The 25,156-nt window shown below is 43.2% G+C and overlaps 1 protein-coding gene across 1 annotated transcript in view; it reads left to right on the top strand.

The window, feature by feature from the left end:
• The window catches only part of MAP2K1 (mitogen-activated protein kinase kinase 1), a 127,261-nt gene that overhangs the window by 56,827 nt on the left and 45,278 nt on the right, over positions 1-25,156 (top strand). Inside the window, exons 2-3 of the mRNA XM_006831513.1 lie at positions 17,087-17,297; positions 18,606-18,752. Of these exons, the coding sequence (XP_006831576.1) occupies positions 17,087-17,297; positions 18,606-18,752 (358 nt within the window). The remainder of the gene's footprint in view (positions 1-17,086; positions 17,298-18,605; positions 18,753-25,156) is intronic.

The raw sequence follows: 25,156 nt of genomic DNA, 5'->3' as shown, positions 1-25,156 counted from the left end.
AAGATGCTACTGTTGGTCGTTTTGACATAATTTAGGATTTTAATTTTCGACCTATTTCCTTTTTTGTCTGCTTGTCCCGCTCCACAATCCCCGTTAAGGCCTTTTTTCTAGTTGTAAACAGTTCAGGGCCGGCTGTGGCCGTTTGGTTTTAATCGGAAACTGTCTCTTTAAATTTCAAGGAGATCTGTTCGCATGCGTAGTAGAACCCTCTGAGGGTGGGTCTGGGGTGCCCAGTAGCTCAGGCACCCCTATAGTCACCCTAATGGAGGTGCACAGACATCAAGTGACCAATGAACAACTACCAAAAGAGAAGAATGTCCACACCTTTATCTCTCCGGTTCTGCCAGGCATCTGTGGCTGCTCTGTTGCTTCCCCCGCTTGGTCTCACGCAAGATGGCGGCTCCTCTAGCAGCTGAGCTTCCCGGACTAGAAAGCAATGGATTTCTTGCTTCTGCCACAAATTCCCCCAGCTGTAAGCCTTCCAAGCTTCTAAATATTCCTTTATATGTGGTTCAGAGTTCTGGGACCATCCCCTGAGCCTGCTTGGTCGGGTATTCTGTGTTGTTGCTGGCGGAGTTCCTTTACTGCACTTCCACCCGATCCGCCATCTTGTTTGTTCTCCGCTAGCTTCCTCTTAATTTAGTGCCTGGAGGGACCCTACTCTGCAACCATGTCACTCAGTTTTACTTGTTTTGTGTGCTAGAAGTCTACCACTGTGTCTCATGCTTTGGCTCTTGGTTCTTTAAAGTACTAATTTAAAAATAAATTGGAATCTTTAGGAGGAATGACTTAAAGTTACTCCTGACCTTACAAAAACAAAGAGTCACAGGATTTACCTTTGTTACTACCCAATTCCTTTTTCAGAGCCACATCTTTATGAGGGAATGCTCATTACTCCCCATGACCCTTGATCAATCTCTCTGCCCATTTTTAAATTGGATTGTTTCTCTTTTTCTTGTTGAGGCGTTGCTGTTTTCTGTAAGTTTAGAAATTAATCCTTGTCCACTATGTCATTTTTCCCCAGTCTGTGGGTTCCCTTTTGATGACATTTTTTGATGCACATTTTGGTTGTTAGATGCCATCAAGTCAGTTCTAACTCATAGTGACCTTATGCGCAATAGAATGAAATGCTGCCCATTCCTGCACCATCTCCCCTTTTGTTACACTTATGCCTACTGCTACTGCCACTGTGCCAATCCATCTTGTTGTGGGTCTTCCTTTCTTTCACTGCCCCTCCACTTTATCAAACATAATGTCCTTCTCTGGTCCCTCCTGATAACATATCTGAAGTATGAGAGATAAAGTCTGGCCATCCAGGCTTCTAAAGAACATCTGGCTGTACTTATTCTAAGACAGTTTTGTTTGTTCTTCTGGCAGTCCATGGTATTTTTCAATGTTCTTCTCCCACACCATAACTCATAGCATTAAATCTTTGGGAGCGCAAAGTAGAGGTTAGCGTCCTTTGCTAACCAAGGAGCTCACAGGCTGGGGAGGGAGAACGCTTGGTCCTAGACAAAGTTTATGCCCATCTGAATGATGTCTGCAGTCACGGCACTTGATCTGGAAGTAGTTCATTCTGGCTCAGAGGGGACTGGGGTCAGGGAACTTGTTCCCGGATGGAACTCTTTAGGGCCCAGAAAGTAGCTGGGGAGCCTGGGAGGCAGGCATCTGGGTATGATAGGAATATTCTTGCCCTTCCAGAGGTTTCCAGGAAATACCAGTCATCTGGCACTTCATTTCTGCTGGTCTTATGAGGTGGAATTCACGCTCCTTCAGATGTGGTCTGGGGTAGTGCACCCACGACCCAATCCATGAGGGAATAGCTCTGACCTCGGGCAGAGCAGGATCTGTGCCAGGGGTAGGATGGTTGAGGGTGAGAGATGACCATGCTTCTGTTCACCAGGAATGTCTGGGGACTAAGGGAGGATCCTGCCTTTCTGGTTGCCAGCCACCAGTGTGAGTGATTTGTGCTGTTAGGCCACAGATGGACAGACACACTGTGTTAAAACTAGCTGGCAGTTCACTCTGTCTGTCTGCTCTCCCCCAATTTCCTCTCAGCTTTCTTCCTCCTTCAGTGTTCAATCCAATTCTGTATCCTTTCTTCTGAAGCTCAGGTTTTTAGGATTATCATCTTTTCATATTTTCATTTGGTTTCTCATATCTGTGGTACAGAGGGTCTGGGAAGTGTGTGTCTGCCTAGTTTGCCGTCTTGCCAGAAATCCCAAGTATATCTTCTTACTAAGGCCAAAGTCAACAAGCTTGTCCTTTCAGGAATGGCCAACCACGCCCATTCTGTAGCCACTACCAAGCCAAGGGTTCCCTTTGTTTTTCTGATTGTGGCCATATATTTATTGGATTTTCCACTTGGGCTGCCCTTGGTACTTTAACCTTTTAACACTCCCTGCCCCCTCCTCTTCATCCTTCCAACCCACAGTGGTATCTTGACTTTTCTGGCCAACAGAAACTTTACTGCCTTCTACCCGTTTACTTTCCCTGGGCAATGCCCTTCTCACCACAATCAAAATGTATTAGACTTGGAAATTCCTCAGAAAGGAGTTCCTCTTTTAGTTTTAACTTGTCTTTCCAGGAACTTTTACAGTTTAACAGAACATAAGTGTTTACCTCAGAGGAACCAATCACTAATGGGGAAATACCTGGTATTAGGGACAAGCAAGTGGAGTATTTATATGAAGGGCATGAATCCTTAATGAATCCTTAATCTTGGTATGGAGAAAACATCAACCTTTGGAATTTCAGCTCTAGCCTTGGGTAAGTTACTTGCTGCTCTTAGCTTCTATTGCTATATCTATAAAACGGGGACAACTTTTATGTTAATGATGATTAAATGAGCTCTACTGGGTATACCAAGAAGCTCTGGTAGGGTAGTGGTTACAAGTCAGGCTGCTAACCTCAAGGTCAGCAGTTCGAAACTATTGAAACTACCAGCCATTCCGCAGGAGAAAGATGAGGCTTTTTGCTCCTCCGAAACCTTATACAGAGTGACTATGAGTTAGAACCAACTCCACGGCACACTACCACCACCACCACCCCTGGCTGTACCAGAGTCCTGGTGGGGTGCTGTACAACAAGCACTCAACCTTATCGTACTGAAAAAACTGTAAAGCCGCAGTTCAAACTTACCAGCCACTCCTCGGAAACCCTATACAGGGTTGTTATGAGTTGGAACTGACTCAGTGGCACTTAACAACAACAATAATGGGTGTACCAGAGTTCTGATGTGGCGCTGTAGGATAAGCACTGGACCACAAGGTCGGTTGGAACATTGAGGTCAGTGGTTCAGACTCACCAGCCACTCCTTGGCACTTAACAAAAACAACAGTGGGTCTACCAGACCTCACATTTAGGCAGCTCATCTCTTCAATTGCATCTAAATTTCATTTTTATTAGGCTGCTATGTCCCTCTTTTGAGCCCATCAAGTAAAACTGATACTCCTTTTTGTCCTTGTCTTCTGATTTTTTCCCCTGCTCCCTCCAGACTTTTCCTTTCTCTACTTCTACAGAATACTAATCCCTTAGGAATTAATTGATATATGGCTAATATGAAACAGATTTTGTCCAGTGGGGCAGAAGGAACCATAGACTGTTCTTTCAGTAGGACACCCCCTCTCTGATTCAGGATGTTGTTCAATATTTGCGAAGAGTCGCAGTGAGTGGGTGGTCTCATCACTCCAGAGGTTCCTCTGTGTGTGTGTATGTGTGTGTTTTTCAGCGTGACTGTCTGCAGAAACATGTCGTGGGAAGATAATTTATATGATTTCAGAAGCCTGTTTGACTCCAATGGGTAAGTTTGATTTTTTTAAAGGATAGGAATAAATGATTTTTATTCATCTCTTTTTAAATCACACCTGTTTTCTTGACTTTTTAAAATTTTGTTTTTATTTTTTTGGCCTAGAATCTACCTGATTGAAAGTGAAATTAAACATCTGTCCTAGCTCTCATGTATTTCTATAAGCATTACTACCCCAACACTTACCCTCTGCTTAATCCTGCTTCTGTCCTATTAGCCACAGACTAGTCCTTACTAGAATGCACTTTCTCTGTTTTTCCCTATCTACATTTTATGTATCCTCCTTGATCAATTTAGATCTCTTATCCTCTATAAATTCGTTTTGATTATTCCAATCTATCCTGATCTACAAAGAAAGCCATTTGTGTTAGACCCCTTGTCAGAATTGGAGGAATTGTGGGATAGTCCTTGCCCCAAAGTCTTTCTTGGAGGTGATAGTGAAACCAATCAAAAGCAAAATACAGGTTGTATTTAACTATATTATTGTACTTTCACCTCTAGATTGTTTGTTTATTTATTGCATGAATAATACAAAAGTGCTAGGAATTAAAAAACCTACCTTTTAGTCTACCACTCCAAAATAACAACTAATTTCATTTATCTGTTTTCCCTTTAGTCCTTGTTCATTGTAGTACAATCTAATATTCTGAAAATTTCACCCAAGAGTATGTATTCAAATATCACCATTAATGCTACCCACAAGTCTGTGTGACTTTTGAGTTAAGTCACATCTCTTTCAGACCCATTTTCTCCATCTCTAAAATCAGGTTTAGATGAAATGATCTCAAAAGTAATAGCTTAAACACAGAAAAATATTACGCTTGTGGAATATGACACAGTCTTCAAACATTTTTATAGATATTCTTTTTAATAACCACATGAAGTGGCGTGGAATGTGATCTTCCTGTTTTACTGATAGGAAAACTGAACCAAGGGGTGCTGAAGCCCAGCCTTGAATTATTTGGTGTTTTTATGATAGAGCCAGGTGCCTATAGATACTGATCCTTGACATGTGGCCTGGCTTTCCCAGTTACTTTTCTCATGTCCTGAAACTTAAATTTATGCTTTGTTTTTATGCATTCGTTATCATAAAGCATGATGGGCCTACCAACTAGAATTACCAACCAAAAATACTTTAAATTTGGCCCTTACTCTTGCCTGCAAAATTATCTTTAATGGAATTTTTTTTCCCCACTATGTATAACATTGAGTTACTGTCTACTTTTCTTTCTTTTCAATCCAAAGGACTCCCTAACATTAAAAATAAAAACAAAAATATTGTATTTTTGGCAAAAGCTTGCACAACAGTTTAGGTTCCTATTCAGAAATTTCTGCACAAGTTATTCAGTGACATTGGTTATACTCTTGACAATTTGTGAGCATCCTCATAATTTCCCTTCTGGTGGTTCTGTTTCTTAGGCCTTTCTTGTAGGGAGGAGTTCATGATAATGGACATCCTTAGCTTATCTTGGAATGTCGCAGTTTTGTCCTCAATCTTGAAGGGCAGTTTTTTCTTCCAGCACTTTCAAGATATCATCCCATTGCCTTCAGGTCACCAAGGTATCTGAAAATAAATTGGTATTTACTCTTAATGGATAATCTTTGTGATAATTTTCTTCTCTATTGCTGCTTTCAGGATTCTCTCTTTGTGTTTATTTTTTGAGAGACTGTTTATAATGTATATGATCTGTTTGAGTTTATCCTTGATGTGTGTTGATTCTCTTGGATTTGTAGATGCTTGTTCATCATCAGATTTGGGATGTTTTCTACTGTTATTTCGCCTAATATTCTTTCTATACTTCTCTTTTTTCCTTCTGGGATTCTCATGATTCATGTATTACTGTCCTTGATGGTGTTCTGTATTTCTGTTAGCCTGTGTCCCTGGCGTGATGCTATAGGATAAACACTGAACCGAAAGGTCTGTTTGAACTGCAGGATTGGCAGTTCAAACCCACCAGCCACCCTTTGGAAACCCCATAGAGGGTTGCTATGAGTCAGAACCGACTCATAGCACTTAACAACAACAAATGTTCAATAGGGGAGCACGGTGGCTCCATATGATAAGCACTGGACTGCAAACCACAAGTTCCATGGCTTGAGCCTGCCAACCACTCGTTGGAGCAAGATGAGGCTTTCTGCTCCTGTGAAGATTTAAAGCTTCTGAAACCCTGTATTGGGTCACTGTGAGTTGGAACCGACTCAATAGCACTTAACAACAACAACAACAACGTGCTCAGTAGAGCCCTGGTGTGGCGCTGTAGGATAAGCACTGGACTGCTAATCACAAGGTTAGTGGTTCAAACCCTCCAGCTGCTCCTTAGAAACCCTATGCGGGTTGCTTTGATTTGGGACCTCCTTGATGGCAACGACAATGGTAGCCTTGATCTTTGTTTTAGTTATGTCATGCCGCCGTAAACCAGTAGTTTATTTTCTCAGTTCTGGAAGCAAATTCAGCGTGGCTGTAGGGGAGGTCATTCCTAGTTCGTTTGAGCTTCTAGAAACTTGTTCCTAGGCTTGTAATGCATCTGTTTCCTTTGTGTCTGCCTCCCACCTCTCCCCATTTATGTCTCTGTGTCTGTTCTGATCTCTTTATAACTCAGAAGTGATTTGTTTTAGGACCCACCCTACACTGGTATAGCTGTAGTAGCATAACAAAAGGAAACCCTCTGTTGCTAAAGAAGGGTCCTATTTTGTAGGTACCTGAAAATCTACTGCCCGGGAGTCAATTTGCAACTCACCTTGCTATCTACAGAGTATAACCGCCCCAGAGGGTTTCCAAAGTTGTATTCTCGCAGAAGCAGACTGCCACATCTTTCTCCCACAGAGTATCTGGTCGGTTTGAGCTTCTGACTTTTGGTTAGCAACTGAGCACTCTAACCTGGTGCCACCAGGGCTCCTTAGACAGGTACAGGGGTTAGAATTTGAACACATATTTTAGGGTGACAGAATTCAACAAATAACAGTTCTCTCTTGTTTCTCTTCAGGTTTCATACTTTCAGTGACCTTTCCTGGAATCTTCTGCACGCTTAGTTCATGGAGTCTTCTGCCAGCTTAAATCTGCTGTTTGGTCATTCTAATGTTTTTGTTTTTTTTTTTCATTTCTATTATTGTATCTTTTAATTCTAATATTGCTGTTTGTTTGTTTTGGATAGTGTCTGTCTCTTTGTTATATATTTTCTTGTTTATATATGGTTTTCCTGGTTTACCATAGTTCTTTGTGTTTTAGTTCTTTGAGCATGTTTAATATTGTATTCTTTCCATCTGTTCATTGTCCTGGTTTCTATAGAGATGGTCTTTTAAATGGGCCATCATTTCTGGTTTCTTTGTATGCCTTGTGATTTTTTTGTTTGTGTTTGTGTTTGTGTGGTGGTGTTGAAGTGGGAAGGTTAGACTATCGCAATGTTTGTTTTTTTCAATCTCCCCACCCCCTATGGTACTTTAGAAAGCACTGATTTCCATAAGAACCTTAGGCTAGCACAGATTTCAGTCCTTGCTCACTGCACCCTTGTCTGCTTTGTGAGTACTTCAATTCCAACCAGATTGAAGTTTCCTTCCTTTCTGGCACTTAGAAAACACGCACTGGCCACTCTGTTTGCTAATTGCTTGCTCCCTTGCTCTGGTTTGGGCGAGACTGTTATCCCATGCTGCTTTCATATTGGGCAGAATATATACCTTGAACAGTTTGTGAACGAGATCTGTCCTATTTACTTTGGGACCCTTCTTAGTACACAGGAGAGTGATGGGTGGCTGGAACTTCTCTGCAGCTGTATGGCTGCTGTGCCAGGAGTGGTAAGAAAAGTGGAAAAAGTAATTTTCCTACGATTTAAATTTTGTTCTTATTTTGTTTCCGTTTGTAGTTCCTAACTGCCATTCTTTGTCTGTCGTTTCGGAGCTGTTACAGGTTTGAGTGCAGATTTCTAGCTGTTTTTCCTGGTGCTTGGATGTCTGGCCATGGAATGGGGATGCTTTCTGCTTGCTCTTGTCCTTCCTTCAGTGGTAGGTTGAAACTGCTTTTTAGTTGGTGCTAGGCTGGGTGACACTGGTGATCAGCTGCTAAACTAGAGGTTGGTGATGCAAATCCATCCTGTGGTTCCACGGAAGAAAAACTTGGTGAACACCTCTGTGAAGGTTATAGTCAAGGAAACCCTTTGGAGTAGTTCTGCCCAATGAAGTGGGGTTGTCATGAGTCAGAGACCAGCTCCACAGGAGCTAGCAACAGGCTTACTTTAGTGACCGGAGTGTCTCTGTTGTTCTCTCCCAGCCCAGTGTTAGGTCGCCCCTCTTAGCATGAACTTCAGTTATGGGGTTGCCTTGCTCTTCATGACAGCCAAACTCTGCCTTGTATCTGTGGCACATTTGCCTGTAAGAAAGTTTCCTGTACGTTCTTGAGCAATAGCAGACCTTTGCTTTGTGTTGGTGTTGAGCCCACTTTAGCCTGAGATCCTCATCCACTCTGGGCATCTATGCTTCACTGCAGCCATTCTCTTGCATAGTTCATAATGTGCTTTCCTGAACTTAGCAGAGATGGTTTTTCCTTTTCCTTGATGCTGGCTGTTCATGCAAATCACGTCTTGGCTGCCTACTCTTCACTGCTTGCTGACAGATGTGGATGTGAGAAAAGTCTCACAGTCATTGTTACTGTAAATAGTCCCTAGACCCACTACTAGGGTTCATGACCTATGCAGGAACTCAGCTGCTGTTGAACCAGGACAGTGCTGATCTTTCACAGTGGGGCATGAGACTGCTAGTAAGAAGAAAAACATATGGATGCTTGGGAAGTAGATGTGACAGAAGATCTGGGTTCTGAACTTGTATAAGTTACTTCCCCTGAGTCTTCCTCCTAAGTAAAAGAAGGTAATTAAACAAGGTGGTCCTTAAAGTCCTACTCAGTGCTAAAATCCCCTAATCTCATAACAGATTCTTCCTGTCATGTTCCATGGGCAGAACCCCATGACCAAGCACCAGAGCCCTGGCTCGCTGTAAACAATGTGCTTGACTTCTCGGGTGGTGTGGTCATTGCATGTCATTCACACATAAACCCCACTGTCTTTTATCCCAACCTCATTGTTTTTCCCTTTGAGACGAACTAGAGTGCTCCATCTTTCTGGGTTTTCTCAGGCATTAGGAGGTCCTTACTGAAACAGTGAAAGGAATATAAATAACACACGGTAGTTTAAGTCAGGAACGTAGCCTGGAGTAAGTTATTTAGCCACTGTGAGTCATGGTTTCCTAACATGTAAAATGATGATGATGGTGCATAAAAGGTAGTTTTAAAGATTAAAAAAAAAAGAGTATTAAAATGTGGAAGCTCTGGTAGCACAGTGGTTACGAGTTGAGCTGCTAACCTCAGGGTCAACAGTTTGAAACTACTAGCTGTTCCGTGGGAGAAAGATGAGATTTTCTGCTCCTGTAAAAATTTACAACCTCAGAAACCCTGTACAGGGTCGCTATGAGTCAGAACCAACATCATGGCACATAATCACCACCACCAGCATAATGTGGGAAAAAAAGTTAGAATCATGTAAATTTCAGCTAAACAGTAGGTCTATGAGGAGAACATTAACAATGGCAGGCACACACACCTTAGGATAGTCAACCATTTGGGCAGCATTTACCTAAGGACAGTTCAGAAGGGCTAGGAAAAAAGGAGGCATGGAAACAGGAAGTACGGGGAGCAAGTGGGATAACTGATGTTAGATTGTAGGTATTACAGTCAATGAGAAGAAACAAAATGTGCAGGAATTGTCGAATGTCAAACAGACCAGCTCTGTAAACCTTTAAAAAACCCAAAACCTTAGGATTCAAATGTTGTCACATTAACTGGGTGTAAAATAAATTACTGGCTAGGAAGCAGGGAAAACATCACCAACAAGTAAACAGATATGTTGTTGTCAATAAGAATAACATTTGATAGCATTTACTGAGCACCTGGATGCCAGGTATTCTGCTGAGCATAACTGAGCTCCTTTTAGCTCATAATAATCTCATGATATGATTGTCATTGTTTACCTCATTTTGCTGTTGAAAAAAACCATAGTTCAAGGCTGTTAAGAAATCTAAGTTGACATGAATGTTGTTGTTGTTGTCAAGTGCTGTTGAGTCGATTCTGACCCATAGTGACCCTATATAGGGTTTCCAAGGAGCAGTTGGTGACCTTGAACTGCCGATCTTGCAGTTCAAACGGCTTTGCAGTCTGGCGCATTAACCCACAGCGCCACACCAGGACTCCAAGTTGACATGGGTAAGGAGGGGCAAAATAGGGATTTAAACCAAATAGCCTGATTTCGTGGTTGGTCTGTCTTCTCCTTTTTAGCTGAAGGTATGATATATTAAATCATAAATTATATTACAAATGTACGGCTTGATGAGTTTTCACACATTAAACATCATGTAGTTAGCACTCAGACTGGGCATTACCAGCAAACAAAAGTTCCTCTTGTGCCCTTTTCTGATAGCTGTTACTTTAAAGGGTAGTCACTGTCTTCACTTCTAATTGCACAAATAGTTTTGCCTTAAAATTTTTTTAATGAATAAAACATTTTTAAGATAAAGAATCACATAGTATATATACTCTTTTCGTGCCTGGCTTCGTTTGTAGAGTCTATATTCATAGCATAGTGGTTACAAATTGGGCTGCTAACCTCAAGGTTGGAGTTCGAAACTACGAGCTGTTCCACGGGAGAAAGATGAGGCTTTCTGCTCCCGTAAAGATTTACAGCCTCAGAAACCCTGTACAGGGTCGCTATGAGTTGGAACCGACTCCATGGCACATAATAACAACAACAACATATTCATAATTCTAGAATTCCATTTCCTAATTAGCTGTCCTGCAGGACTGAGGAGTGAGAAGATAGTGAACCCCTTGTGCACTGTGGTGTTTCGGGCTGGCCCTAGCTGACACATCTGCACTTTCGAACTCCATGGGTGATATCCAAAACTTGGCTGTGTTTTGAGCATTTCCAGACTTCACCTTCAGGCCCATTCTCTTTTCTTTTATTACTGCTCTTCTTACATCACCTCCTACCTGTAACAAAATCCCTTCCCATTAAGTTGCTTCTGACTCATAGCAAACCTATGAGACAGAATAGAACTGCCCCACAGGGTTTTCAGGCCCGTAAATCTTTACAGAAGCAGACGGCCAGATCTTTCTTCCCTGGAGCAGCTAGTGGGTTTGAACTGCTGACCTTTGTTAGTAACCAACCTTTTGGTTAGCTGCTAAGGCTCCACTACCCCTGTATGGAGATGTCAGTTCTTCTCTTTGTTCTCACATGCCGCATGTCCCCAATTGTTGAAATTTCTCAGCCCTTCAACTTGAAACATTTTCCTCTCTATTCTACCATTCCTTAGTTTACTGGCATGTTGATAGTCTGGGACCTCAGAGATTAGACTCTAGACAACTTCTCCCTCCCACCCAATATGCACTTAAAGTAAATAAAAGAGCAGAAACTGAGAACCAGAAAGGAAGGTAACCCAAGATCCCATAAATGGCATGTGGTAGCCGGTGTAGGTTGGGGGAGTTGCAGCCTTAATCTCTGGATATTTTTCCCTCTTGAGTCTTTCTTCACATCCTTTCTTGCCTCCTTACTCTTTCCTTCCCAGTAGAATTCCTGCTTGATATAGATGCCACAGGGGAGAGAGAATTTGACAACTCTCTGGGCTCTGATGAGGGCACCCACCTGCACTGGGACTCTTATGTCTTTCTAGCAGAGTGATGCCTGCCATTCTTCATGGACAATCCTGGCAGAGGCAGGGCCTCCTCCCACCCCCCAGCCTTGAGAGAGGTGCTCAGGTTAGCAACAACTGGCTGGTGTTTGGCATGCACTTGTGGCCCATTTCTGTTTGGTATGTGATGGTTGGATGCAGGTCTTCAAACCATTTTGAAATGGTTCAGTCATTGCTGATGAAACAAGGTCAGCACACATGTTACATAGTAACCACATCTCTTATGCGTTGGATTTTGACTGAAGTAGGAAACAGGCAGTAGATACCCTGCTCAAAGATGGCACCTAACCATGTCACTTTGGACGTGTGGTCGACTGCCATCTTTGAGTGGACCGCTGATGGCTGTTTCCAACTAGGGTCAAAACCCAGCCTGCAAGAAATTTGGTTGCTGCACAATGTTCACACTGCCCTTGCTCCATTGGTCATGACTGAAGTTTTCAAATCACTTCAGAACCTTAGTTTGAAGACTCAGCTTCTTTGTCAGTCTTTCAGCCTTTCCTTAAGTCAGCTTTCAAGTGCTGTGAGAATATCAGGGATGTAGTAGGGCAATGAGATGAGAGGGAGGAAAAGGTTCTCACCCAAGTATCATCCTTTCTCCACCCATTTCAGTTCATGTCCCTGGTGTTTCAGAATACGAATGACAACCCTGGTTTTTCTCTGCATTCCCACTTCAAGGCTATAATCTTTTTGTATCTCTATGAACTTGTGTTTACTGCAAGACAACCTAATTCTGTCTTGCACAATTAATATTATAGTGTGTCGTTTCCTCCCTGCTGTGGGGAGCCTGATGGGGTCAGAGCTGATCACAGCTGTTCCTTGGAGAAGGGAGTGTGAATGTTTGAGATTTATTGTGCTATAGCCCAAGTTTTTTTTTTCAATCTCAGTTTTGCTGATATCCGTTAAAACTAAAGACTGTGATGACGGAGGCAGATTCTTGGCCTCCAGTGTTTGGAGATAATTTTTGTGTGGTTGAAAGATGAGGGAGCCTGTGGTGCTGTGATTAAGCACTCATCTGCCAATGGATTGCTCAGTGGTTCAAACCCATTAGCCAATCGGAGGGAGAAAGATGTAGCGGCCTACTACAGTAAAAAGATTTATAGCCTTGGAATTTCTGTGGAGATGTTCTGCTCTGTCCTAAAGGGTCACTATAAGTTGAAGTCAGCTAAGGGCAGCGGGTTTGGTTTGGTTTGGGGTTTGAGGGATAGAGTTCTTTCGTTGCTTTGATTTTTATTTTCTTTGCTTGATTCGCTCACCTTGGTGGGGCAGAGATGAGCCTTTGAGGACATCATTGACTCCCCATGCAAGAGGAAGTGGTATTGAATACTTCTACATTCTTGATTGATTTTTTTTTCCCTCTTTAAGTGATACCAGGATCTCCCTTTCACCTTCAGATAACATCTTTTGCCTTTTATTTGATGACACAGTGTTTTGAAGATTTTTGGGATTGTTTAAGAATTATTTAATTAAAGGATAAGACAGTAATTCCTGGACCGTGCTGTTGCTACCTTGGCTAGTCCTCTTCTTTCTCTAACCTGTCCCCCACTCCCTGCTCCAGCAGTAAGGAATGTGTTAAAATTCCCAGGTTTCCTGCCATTCGTTTTCCGTTTTGGTCTTCCTCTGGTGAAGTGAGCGAGGAGGAAGATGAGTGATTTGTCCAGGATTCCACAGCTAGTTGTCCACAAGAGGACAGAGTACTTTGCTGCGCCACCCCATGACTGGTTACAGAATGAACGATTGTGATCTGTAGAGTTTTCGTTTGCTGATATCCAGAAGTAGATTGCCAGGTCTTTCTTCCTTGTCTGTCTTAGTCTGGAAGCTCTACTGAAACCTATTGTTCATCATTATAGCAATATGCAATCCACCACGGACAAGTGCGTGGTATATGCACGTGAGATATGATGGCTGGGAACTAAATCTGGACCTCATACAAGGAAGGTAAGAATTCTATTCTACCACCGAACCAAAATTTGACAACAATATTCCACCCTCAGTCCTCCTGCTTCCATCCTTGCCATTAGGAAAGTCTGACCATCAGAGCTTACAGTCTCTGCTCACACATTCAGACCTTCAGAAGGCACAGTTCAGGAGCCAGTGTCTCAGCTAGTGGGGTTAGGTGGTTAGAGGGTATAGCCGTCAAGTTGGTTCTGACTCACAGCAATCCTGTATAGGGTTTCTAAGGCTGTAAATCTTTATGGGAGCAGAAAGCCTCATCTTTCTCCTGTGGAGCAGCTGGTGGGTATGAACTGTCCACCTATATGGTTAGCAGCCCCATGCTCCAAGGGAGGGAGTAATGTATGTCAGGTAGAGGAAGGAGGATGGCACAAAGCCTAGAATTGGTTCTTCTTTCTAAAGCTGGGAGAATAACGTCTCTCCACAGAGAGTCAGGACAGTGAGCAGGGTCAGCATTTCTTTTCCCTTGTCAGATGTGGCTACTGTTTACTTGTAAGGCACCTTAAGGAAACCCCTCATTAGGTATGCATGCAGGATTCTATCAGTGGGCAAAGGGCTGCTAAGTTTAGCCCTCTTTATAAAAATTATGATTTTATAAAGAGGACTAATTTTATAAATATTATTTTTATAGCATATAAAATATCTAATTAATAATATTGACCACGTGTTGAAATAATGTTTTGAATATACTGGCTTAAATAAAACATAACGTTAAAATAAAATTTTAATTAGATATTTATTTATTATTAATTGTTATTGTTGTTGTTAGGTGCCTTCAAGTTGCTTCTGACTCATAGTGACCCTGTATAGGGTTTCTGAGGCTGTGTATTTTTATGGGCACAGACAGCCTCAGCTTTCTCCCTTCGAGTAATTGGTGGGTTTGAACTGCTGACTTTGTGTTTAGAGTCCAGTGCTTATCTTACAGCGCCACTAGCACACCTTTTATATTCTTTAAAAACTGTTCTTTGGCCTGTGTAGGGCATATCATCTTCATGTATTAAGACCTGGTGCATGGCATTCTTAAATGACCCAGACTAGGATCTTATCCCTGTTTGTAAGTAGTTCCTTTGAAAGCACTGAAGTTGCTGGAGAGGTCACGCAGCATCGTGGTTAAGGTAGAGATTTTGTCTCCTGGGTTTGAATCCTGGCTCTGCATCTTTGCTAGTTGTGTGACCTAAGACAAGTTAACTGTCTGTGCCTGAGTTTGCTCAGCTGTTGTTAAGTGTAGGGTCGTGGATCTGATGTGTTAATAAATGTGGAGAACTTAAAATAGTTCACAGTGTTGAGGAGAACGATTTTCCTCCCTCGTGTCCTGACTTCTCCTCTGCCTCAGTGTGTGTGTGTGTGTGTGTGTGTGTGTGTGTGTGTGTGTACATCCTGCTAGCAGCTATTGGAGTTTGCTCTCCCAGTGTGTCTGCTGAGCCCTTGGGGCCATGGTCACCTCATCCATGTTGTAGCTCTGAGCTCTGCTGCCATCCGACATGTGTCTCTAAGTGTTATCATGCTGCTTTGTGGTGGGCCCCTCGAGAGGGTGTGCAGTGTCCACACATGCTTCAGGGCCCCCGCCTGAGGGGTCTGGAGGTAGCTGTAGGACTTAGGCCTTTTAGTAGAATGAGAGTATTGACCAGCCTGCCTTCAGCCAGAGTTACCCTGTGAGGAAAATCAGTCCACTCAGCCTTGTGTTATTTTTAGCCTCATGCTCCATGTTATTTGCAAGGCATAAATGTTGGAGCTCCCCATATTTTAGGAGTGTCAATAGGTGTTCATCTCCCTGCCTTCTTGAGGTTTGGAATAATGGGCGTGAATGGGAGATTATGCCTAGGCATGCCCTTCAAGTTCACAAATGGTGTGTATGTGTGAGGGGCACCGACGTTTCTGATGCCTAATGGTGGCCTGACTTGTCAATTATGTAACTCTTAAGTCACCTGTTTGGATTGGGGATGGAAATCAAGTGAAACACAATGAGAACCCTCTATCCCACCTTCTCTCCACCAGCTCTCAGGATTAAGGAACAACTTTCCTACCCTCTCTGAGACACTGAGGATTGTGTATGCGACTTGGCTGCCTCTTGCCATACCCACTCACTTCAGCTCCCACTGCCTGGTCGTACGTGCTGTTACCAAGAGCCAGTTTGTTCCCAGACCCATTTATACCACTTGTAGCTATGACTGTAATCAAGTAATGTGTTTAAAATATCAGCTAAGTGGATGCAAATGACTGTAAATGAAGTGGTTTTCTTTCTTTTTGTCCCTACAAAAATAATGTATTAAATTCATTAATAAGAGCTGTTGTTGTTGTTAGTGCCATCGAGTTGATTCTGACCCATAGCAATCCTGCATAAGGTTTCCAAGGAGCAACTGGTGAGCTTGAACCACCAACCGTGTAGTTCAAATGACTTTGCAGTCTGACACATTAGCCCACAGCGCCACACCAGGACTGTGGGCTCAATAAATCGAAGTCGCTAAATAAAATTACTGCAACGTGGTAATGGGTGGTGGACATAGTGTCATTGAGTTGTACATATTAAAGTTCTTGGATAAAATCACTTTATATAACCACAGTAAAAAAAAAAAAAAAAAATTCTGTCACATTAGGTAAGTATTAATGTGGTGGTGAAGGTTGTGTGTCGTTTAGTTGGTTCTGGCTCACAGCAACCCTGTATAAGATTTTTGAGGCTGTAAAGCTTTACACGAGCATCTTTCTCTTGAGGAGCGAATGACTGCTGGATTGAAACTGCTGACCTGTGGTTAACAGCCCAGTTTGTAATCTACCATGCTACTAGTGCTCCTTAGATGAGCGTTATTTTCTATGGAGATTACTCTGCACTTACTTACCAAGCATCAGACATTAGAAATCCTAGGCAGTGTGTTGTGTTCTGGCTCATGGAAGAAAGACGGTGTGGTGCTCTTGCCAGAGTGTACTTTTTCTCCAAGAAAAGTCCTTGCCCTGTGCTAAAAGATGGGTGGAGGTGTGCACATTTATAATGAGGCGGCTTCCAAAAGTTCATAGAAAAGTAGAATTAAAAGAGAATGGATTTTTCCATGAACTTTTTAAAGTCCCTCTCATATGTTACATGTCCAAATAAGATACTTGGGGTATATCATTTTGATGGAATTTTGATCTGACTTTTTTGATTAACTTGGTTCCTGGACCCTGATCACATTAGACATGAATGTTTCTACTGTTGTGTTTTAGTTGAGAGCCTGTTTGGTTGTCTGGTTTGGTTGCAGTATAGTGGTTTTAGGAAATAGATTTGATTTTGTGTCTGGTGTGAGGTTAATTGAATCAACTTTGACTGGGCTTTTGAAACTGGGGTCTTAAAGCAGTTTCAAAAGGCCATTTATTTTGGATTTTAATAGATCCTTTGGTTCCCTAGTAGACTCACAGCATTTTGAAAGCGGCCTAATGTCATCATTTTTTAAACAAGGCAACTGAGGCCCTGAGAGGTGGAGCTGTCAGTGATGACTTCTGGAGTGAAGTGGGCAAAGCACTACTGGATGGAGCCCTGAACCTTTAGTCTTCTCTCTCTTCCCCTCTCTTGGGGCGTGCTCCTCTGGGTTGACGGCTCTAGTGATGGTGTTGATCTGTGTTCCCCCTTTGGAACAGGACCAACTTGGAGGCCTTGCAAAAGAAGCTGGAAGAGCTGGAACTTGATGAACAGCAGCGGAAGCGCCTCGAGGCCTTTCTTACCCAGAAGCAGAAGGTGGGAGAACTGAAGGATGATGACTTTGAGAAGATCAGTGAGCTGGGTGCTGGCAATGGTGGTGTGGTATTCAAGGTCTCTCACAAGCCGTCCGGTTTGGTCATGGCCAGAAAGGTGAGGCCACTTACAAAAACACAACAACTGAACTTGACTTGATTCACAAGTAATTGGATTCTCTTTCTAAAGACCCTGGGCCTTATGGACCAGACTGGAAGGGAAGAGACTGACTTTTCATTCAATACCATGGTGTGCTGTTTTAATTTTGAACTCATAGCCATGAGATTATGAATAGACACACTAAAGACTTAATGTGTTTATCTCCATCCCCAGATTGGAAGATAACAGCAAGTGATCCTTGTTTAGTTTTCTGGGTGTTGTAGAAGAGGTGCCAGGGTATCTTTTGGTCATTTATCAGGTGCAGGAAGGGCTGTTTTTAATCCACAAGAACACTGATTTCAGGTTGTTTCCCTGTGCGCCCATCCTGTCAATGGTACCTTCATTTTCCTACCATACAACATCTGCATACTCCACTGTGGCAAGCTAGACCTCCCTGTCTGCTTTAAGTGGTCCTCTTTTATCTAAATGCAGCCTCCCCCTCCCCCTGCTCCAGCATGACTGGACTCTCCTTATGTTCTTCAGCACACTGTGTTCATTGCTATCCTTGAATTTTGTTTGTGAGGTTCCCTCCATCTTCAGTGCCCACCTCATGTCGAGCTTTCACCAACTGCTACAGCCCACACTGATGACCACTGCTTCTGTCCTCTGCCACTCATTGTCTATGAGTCTATTTAGAAGCTCAGCCTTATTAGGTAGCCATCTTATGTGTTTGCCACTTGTCTCCCTAGCTGGAATAAGGAACTGTGTTAAGTGGACATTTAGCGGCAGTTGAAGCCTTGATAAAAATCCCAACATTAGGCTCCTGAGGTCAGGAAGAAATGTCTTGGGCAGCTTAGATCAGTGCACCCCAGTTCTTCACTGCCTTCTACCTCCACAATTGCTGAGTGTGGACCATGTCCCCAAGGCTCCTTTCCCTCATCTTAGTTTCATGGCTCCTTTTCGAGGAAACTATTCAGTTTTGTTGTGGGGAGTAGTGAATCCCCTTCTTCCTACTGTTGGCTTCCAGAAGCAGAGACATTACTGACCACCCATGGTTACGCCTCCAGTGTCAAAACCTGCCTCGGTACATTAGCACTTAGCAAGTTTCTGCTCAACCAAAGCACTTATTAAAACATCATCTGTTTCCTCTCTCCCTGTTTAAGCACTTAAGAAAGTTTTCATGCATCCATTTACCCACCCATCTGTCCATCCTTCCACCATTCATCCATCCATCCATCTACCCGTCCATCCATCCATCCAGTCTTCCCTCCCTGTATCCATTCATTCATCCATATGCGTCTCTTCCTCCCACCTTTCTTTCCCCAGCTAATTCATCTGGAGATCAAACCTGCCATCCGGAACCAGATCATAAGGGAACTGCAGGTTCTGCACGAGTGTAACTCCCCGTATATTGTTGGCTTCTATGGTGCATTCTACAGTGATGGCGAGATCAGCATCTGCATGGAGCACATGGTATGGAGTGACCTCTCCGTCTCTGGAGATGGATTTTTGTTTGTTTGTTTGTGAAGTGCCAGTGAGTCAGTTCTGACTCATAGCGACCTTGTATAGGGTTTCTGAGAATTCGCTAGTGGATTTGAACCTTCAACCTTGCAGTTAACAGTCCAGTGCTTATCCTACAGCACCACACCAGGACTCCTCAGGAGATGGGTAGCTCTGGCCTAATCATTTGTCTGAGACATGACCAACTGCATTCTTGCTGCTCCCTGGCTCCAGATTACTACCTAGAGCATGTGCAAAAAGTTGACAGGTTTACTTTCTAGGTTTCTTCCCAGGCCCAAGAGGGCAAAAAATCTGTATGTCTGGTGAATGTGTTTAAAGCACTTGTATTCCAGTTTTCTCCTACTCGAGTGACCCCAAGATTTGGCTGTTGTTGTTTTTAAGTGCCGTAGTGTCAGTTCTGACCTATAGCGACCCTCTCAAGGGTTTCTAGGAGCAGGTGGTGAGCTTGAACCGCCAACCTTGCAGTTCAAACAGCTTTGCAGTCTGGTGCATTAACCCACAGCGCCACACCAGGACTCCAAAAATCTGGTTAGCATAGTTTAATCCATTTATTAAAAACATTGCTGCGTTCTAGGTACGAGGTTCTAGGGTTATGAAGATGAATAAGGTAGTCTCTGCCCTTAGAGAGTTTATGACTCACTTTAAGGGCAGCCTCAAGGGTTCTTTGGAGTGTAGAGAAGTAATCCCATGTGATATACAATGATGGAAGGAGAAGGGCAAGTAGGAGGGCATTTATGGGTTAATTATATATGTGTGAGGTACCAGTCTGTTTACTATTAGCAGAAGCGAGGCCCTTCTCTTCCCAGTAGCTAACAATAACAAAAATGGTAGTAATAATGTGACAGTACTAATGGTAAGCTAACGTTTATTGAGCATATACTGTATCAAGCATATACTGTATCAAGCATATACTGTATCAAGCATATACTGTATCAAGCATATACTGTATCAAGCATATACTGTATCAAGCATATACTGTCCTAAGCAAATTAATAGTTTCTTGCATTTTCACAATGATAACTATGTTAAATAGACATCATATGCTATCAGTGGGTCTATTTCCCCTATTTTACAAATTAAGAAACTGAGGCTCCGAGAAGTTGAATAACTTACCCCAAGTTGTGCAGCTGAGCAGTGGGATTGGTAGAATTTAGACTGAGGCCTGACTCCCCAAGCCTGCACTTCACTAGACCCACGGAAGAGTGTTAGAGGACTGGGGCGTAATGAGAGTGGATGGCTTTTGTGGTCGTTGTATATTTTCTGTTCTCATTAGGTAGTATGACATATGGGACTTGGGAATGTGACAGATGTTTTTTCATATCTTCCATCTTCAAGTAAGAACTTCGTCGTGTTTGCCAGTGTGCCTCCAAAACCCAGAATGGTCCTGGCACGTAGCAGGTGCTCAGTAACTACTGTTAATGTGCCACCGTCTTCTGTGACGTTGGGCAAAGTCCTGTAGCTTCTGATTCTCAATTTCCTCATCTGTAAAATGGTGGTGTTGTTGTTAAGTGCCGTTGAGCTGGTTCTGACTCATAGCAACCCTATATATTATTTAGGGTTTCCAAGGAGTGACTTAATTGTGCTCATGAGGAATCTGTACCTGGACTAAGAGGCAGTTGTTCAAACAGAACATGGGAACACTGAATGGTTTTAAAATTAAGAAAGGTGTGCGACAAGGTTGTTTTCTTTTACCATGCTTATTCAACCTGTATGCCAAGCAAATAATTCGAGAAGCTGGGTTCTATGAAGAAAAACGTGGCATCAGGATTGGAGGAAGACTCATTAACAACCTGTGATATGCAGATGATACAACCTTGCTTGCTGGACTTAAAACATTTACTGATGAAGAGCAAAGAGCACAGCCTTTGGTATGGATTACATCTCAATGTCAAGAAAACAAAAATCCTCACCAGTGGACCAATAAACAACATTCTTATCAACAGAGAAAAGATTGAAGTTGTCATGGACTTCATTCTTCTTGGATCAACTATCAATACTCATGGAAGCAGCAATCAAGAAATCAAACAACGTATTGTATTAGGTAGTTCTGCTGCACAAGACCTTTTTAAAGTGTTGAAGAGCAGAGATGTCAGCTTGAGGACTAAGGTGCACCTGACCCAAGCCATGGTATTTTCAATAACCTCATGTGCATGTGAAAGCTGGACAGTAAATAAGGCAGACTATAGAAGAATTAATGCTTTTGAGTTATGGTGTTGGAGGAGAATATTGAAAGTGCCATGGGCTGCCAAAAGAATAAACAGATCCATGTTAGAAGAAGTGCAGCCAGAGTGTTCCTTGGAGGCCAAGATGGCCAAACTTCATCTCTCATACTTAGGACATATTGTCAAGAGGGACCAGTCACTGAAGAATGTTTCGTAAGGGTTAGGGACAGAGAAAGAGAGGAAGACCCCCAACAAGATAGATTGGCCAAGTGGCAGGATCGATGGACTCAAGCGTGGCAACAGTAGTGAGGTTGGCGCAGGATCGGGCAGTGTTTCATTCTGCTGAACATAGGGTTGCTATGAGTTGGTGTCAACTCGATGGCATCTAACAACAACAAGTAGGATCAACTGGTGGGTTTGAGCCATCAAGTTTGTGGTTAGCAGTGCCATATATCCTGCAGTGCCATACCAGGACCCCTAGTTGTTAAGAGGACTAATTAAAGTAACATGTAAATCAGGCACGTGGCCTGCTACAGAGTATGTGTTCTATACTCCTTAGCTTTGCTCTGCTCTTATTGGGGCTGACAGTTGAGAGACACGGGCTGACCCCATGGAGCCTGGGTCCTTCATGGCTACCATGCTTTCTGTCCAGTGTACTTGTCCCGCAGCACTTTTCCGTTTCCTTCCTGACTCTCTAGACTGAACAGACCTCTGGCCTAAGAGCTCTGGTACCTGTGGCCCTATTGCTGTCTACCTGAACTCTCCCCAGGGAGGCTTTTCATGTTGATCACTCATTATTTTGAATGTCTTTTCATTTTAATGATGAAGAAGTGCTAGTCACACTCTTGCAGGCATCTGCCGACATTTGTGTGTGCCATATGGACTGCAGATTCAAAAGACGTGTTTTGCGTATCTAAAGGTTATTGAGAAAGCTCTCATTCCCTTAGGATGCACATGAGTACTTCTGCAAGAGTCCTAGCCCTTGGCCTGGGTACTGATGATTTTTTAAGTGGGTCTTGGCCTCCTGTTGGGAGGCTGTTCCTTGTCCTTCAGGTCTCTCCTACTTTTGGCTGGTGATGGTGTTCCCAGCTCTAGTCCAGTAGTTCTGGATGAAAATGTATAAATAGCAGTAGAGGTTCTGGAAAACTAGAAAGGGAAGATGATGGACACAGTGTTGATTAGGAAAGGACAGAGGAGTTTTATTTCCTGTCATGTCTTGCCAAAGTGACAGAAGGTGGGTGGTAGCATGACTAGGTGCAATAGTAACTAGTTTTTGCCATCTAGCCATTACTTTTTGTATGTTAGTGATCACATCAAGTCTGTCACGTGAGATGGACTATTGAAACCCCACCCTCCGCCCCCTAGCTGCTAGAAGGAGAAAGTAAGGCCCTGAGAGGTTTGTTAATCAGTCCAAGCTTATATATATAGCCAATAAGTGTCAAAGCTGGACTCCAACCAGATCTGCTTCCTTTAAATTTCATACTCTTCCCACTGCCCTGGGCATGTCACATATTCTCTCAGGGGTTTCTCAACCATACAGTGAAGTGCTTGGGACCAGATCTTCTCTAGGGTCCCCTCCCTGTGCTTACATCATGTGTTTCTATGGTTTTTGGCACTTGGAGCTGCTAGTCAGGGTTTACAGCAACAGTAATGAATCAACATTGATTCAGTTTCACAAATGTGTATTTTTAGTGCTTGCTACATGCTAGGTGCCATGTGAGCTGCTAAGAGGATGCATGGTGGTGTTCTGGGACCATCTTTGCTGGCCCATCTCCTGAGGAGTGGTCCTCGCCTGGTTACGAAGTGTCAAGGGAAGGGGGTACCAGTGTTGTAGACATAAAGGTTTCTGAGCACCAGCCATGTGTCATCTCATACCTGCCATCTTTTGAGCTATCATACTCTTTTCTGGGTTATCTTCCAAATTCTGTACCACCCAGAATTCTCCCTTTATTAGGAAAGCCAGGAGACCATTTGTGGATGAGTGTATACAATACCATTCTCTTTCATGATGTCTTGACACAATTTTGAGGGCCTGTTTGGAGACCAGTTAGTTGCCATTCTCTAACTACTTTCCTTAGATGGTTCTTATACTCCTGACCACTTGTCCTAATTGCCCCAGGACCAGATACCTAGCAATTAAGGATGTCTCTACTCTGCACCCTTCAAGGCTGCAGAATTAATTCAAAGTGCCCATCCTCAGGAGACCCATGAAGCCTAGCTAACTCCACCTGCTTGCCATACAAAAGTAAGCCATCTCCTACAATTCTAATGTGTCATGCCTCTCTGCCTTTGGAAACTGACTAATTATGCCTGTTATTTTTCACAGCATCCCTGACTCCTCTTTTCTGCATTGCAACTAATTTAGCTAGCATCTGGCATGGATTGGATTGTGTTCCTCTTGCCAAAATACCTGTCAGCATGACTGGGCCTTGATTCTCAGTGGTTTGACAGTTACGTAGGGATGTGATGTGGCAGTTTTGTGATGAGTCCCCTTGATGTGATCTGATGTGATAGAGCAATAAAAGGATTAAGGTTGAGGGCTGCAGCACCCTTAATCCCATCACAAACCTGATGGGATGTAAGAGAGTTGCCTTTCAATTTACGAAGATAAAAGAGGAGAGCTGCTTTTATGTTATAAAGATAAAAGGAGAGAGAAGTGAGCAGAGAAAGAGGGACTTACAATCACCAAGAAAGAAGAGCAGGAATGGAGTGCATCCTTGGGACCTGCATTCGGTCCCTGCACTGTGACGTTCCTATATCCAAGGGAAAATTGATGCCAAGACAAAAGGAGATCTCCAAGGAATACTGGGTCCACAGAAGCTGAGAGAAGGCACTTCCTCCAGAGCTGACCGGAAGCCAGCCTTCCCCTAGAAATGGCACTCTGGTGCCTCCTAAACTGACAGAATGAGTTTGTTTGTTGTAACAGCACTAGATAACTAAGATGCTGTCGCATAAATCTGTTAAGACTGTGTGGTGTAACTCCTGAGTGCTTGCTTCAGAGGTTAGAATTAGGCCCCATGATGCCTTTTCATTTATTCAGGCCTGCTGGAACTGTTATCAACTTCCTGACACATAGAATAAGAGAGCTTTATTATTCATCTTACATCTACATGTTTCGAGAGCTGACATTCCTCATTATTTTGGAATCCTTCTTTATTCACTCTCTGGTCTCCTAGATGTTGATCATATCCTTCTGCACCCCCAAAGCCTTCCTCTCCAGGAGGAGAAGATTAACAAAGGACACAACAGGTTAGCATTCCATTCTCTTGGCCTTTTTCCAGGATCTGGAGGTCAGCTTTTTTCCCATGGATTTGACTCTCTGGGAATAGTGGAATCCTCCCACACAAGTCCCCAAAGCAGAAACTATCTTTGAAGTTACCCTGGGGAGCCTGAGCCTGGAAAATTGACTGCCAGATGCTGGGAAGGCAAAAAACAAAACAAAACAAAAAAAACCCCAAAACATTTGAAGGCCAAGCTGTGTGTCTGCACCGATTAGGTGATGCTGCTAAGTGACAGGTGAGAGTGACCTGGATGGGAGAAGGCATGGTCAGGCTGGGCTTAACTGGAAAATTTTTGATTTTGGAGCCAGTGCTTTTGGACCTTCTGTTCTCAGACAAACATAGGCCCAGAAGATAAGTGGAATGGTCTGTTACTGATGGTGGTGAGACCCAGAGCTGCTGGCAAGTCTAGACAGAACTCTGCATAGAATCAGGATTACGGCGTAAAGTCTGTCCTTTTCGGGGTCCCTGAGCAGGCCCTCCTGCAGGACAGTAGCTGCACAGTTTTTGGGTAGAAAAACGCACTGACTTCTAACTGGCATTTCTCTTCTGGGATTTCGTCTTTGCCTCAGATTCAGAATTCCAAAGGTGCTGTCATGTCGACCTCTGTGAGATATTGTTGTTGTTGTTGTTGTCAGGTGCCATCGAGTCAGAACTGACTCATAGCGACCTCCATGCACAGCAGAATGAAACAATGTCCGATCCTGGGCCAACCTCATTACCGCTGCCACACTTGGTGCTATCAATGGTGCCACTGGCTGATCCATCTTGTTGGGGGTCTTCCTCTTTTTCTCTGACCCTCTATCTTACCCAGCATGACATCCTTTTCCAGCGACTGTTCCCTCCGGACAATATGTCCAAAGTATGAGAGACGAAGCTTAGCCATCCTGGCCTCCAAGGAGCACTCTGGCTGCAC

This window comes from Chrysochloris asiatica, unplaced genomic scaffold (genome assembly GCF_000296735.1).
Source record: "Chrysochloris asiatica unplaced genomic scaffold, ChrAsi1.0 scaffold00004, whole genome shotgun sequence".
Lineage (NCBI taxonomy): Eukaryota > Metazoa > Chordata > Mammalia > Afrosoricida > Chrysochloridae > Chrysochloris > Chrysochloris asiatica.
Note: the sequence above shows the minus strand (reverse complement) of the source record. Positions and strands in the feature narration are given on the sequence as shown.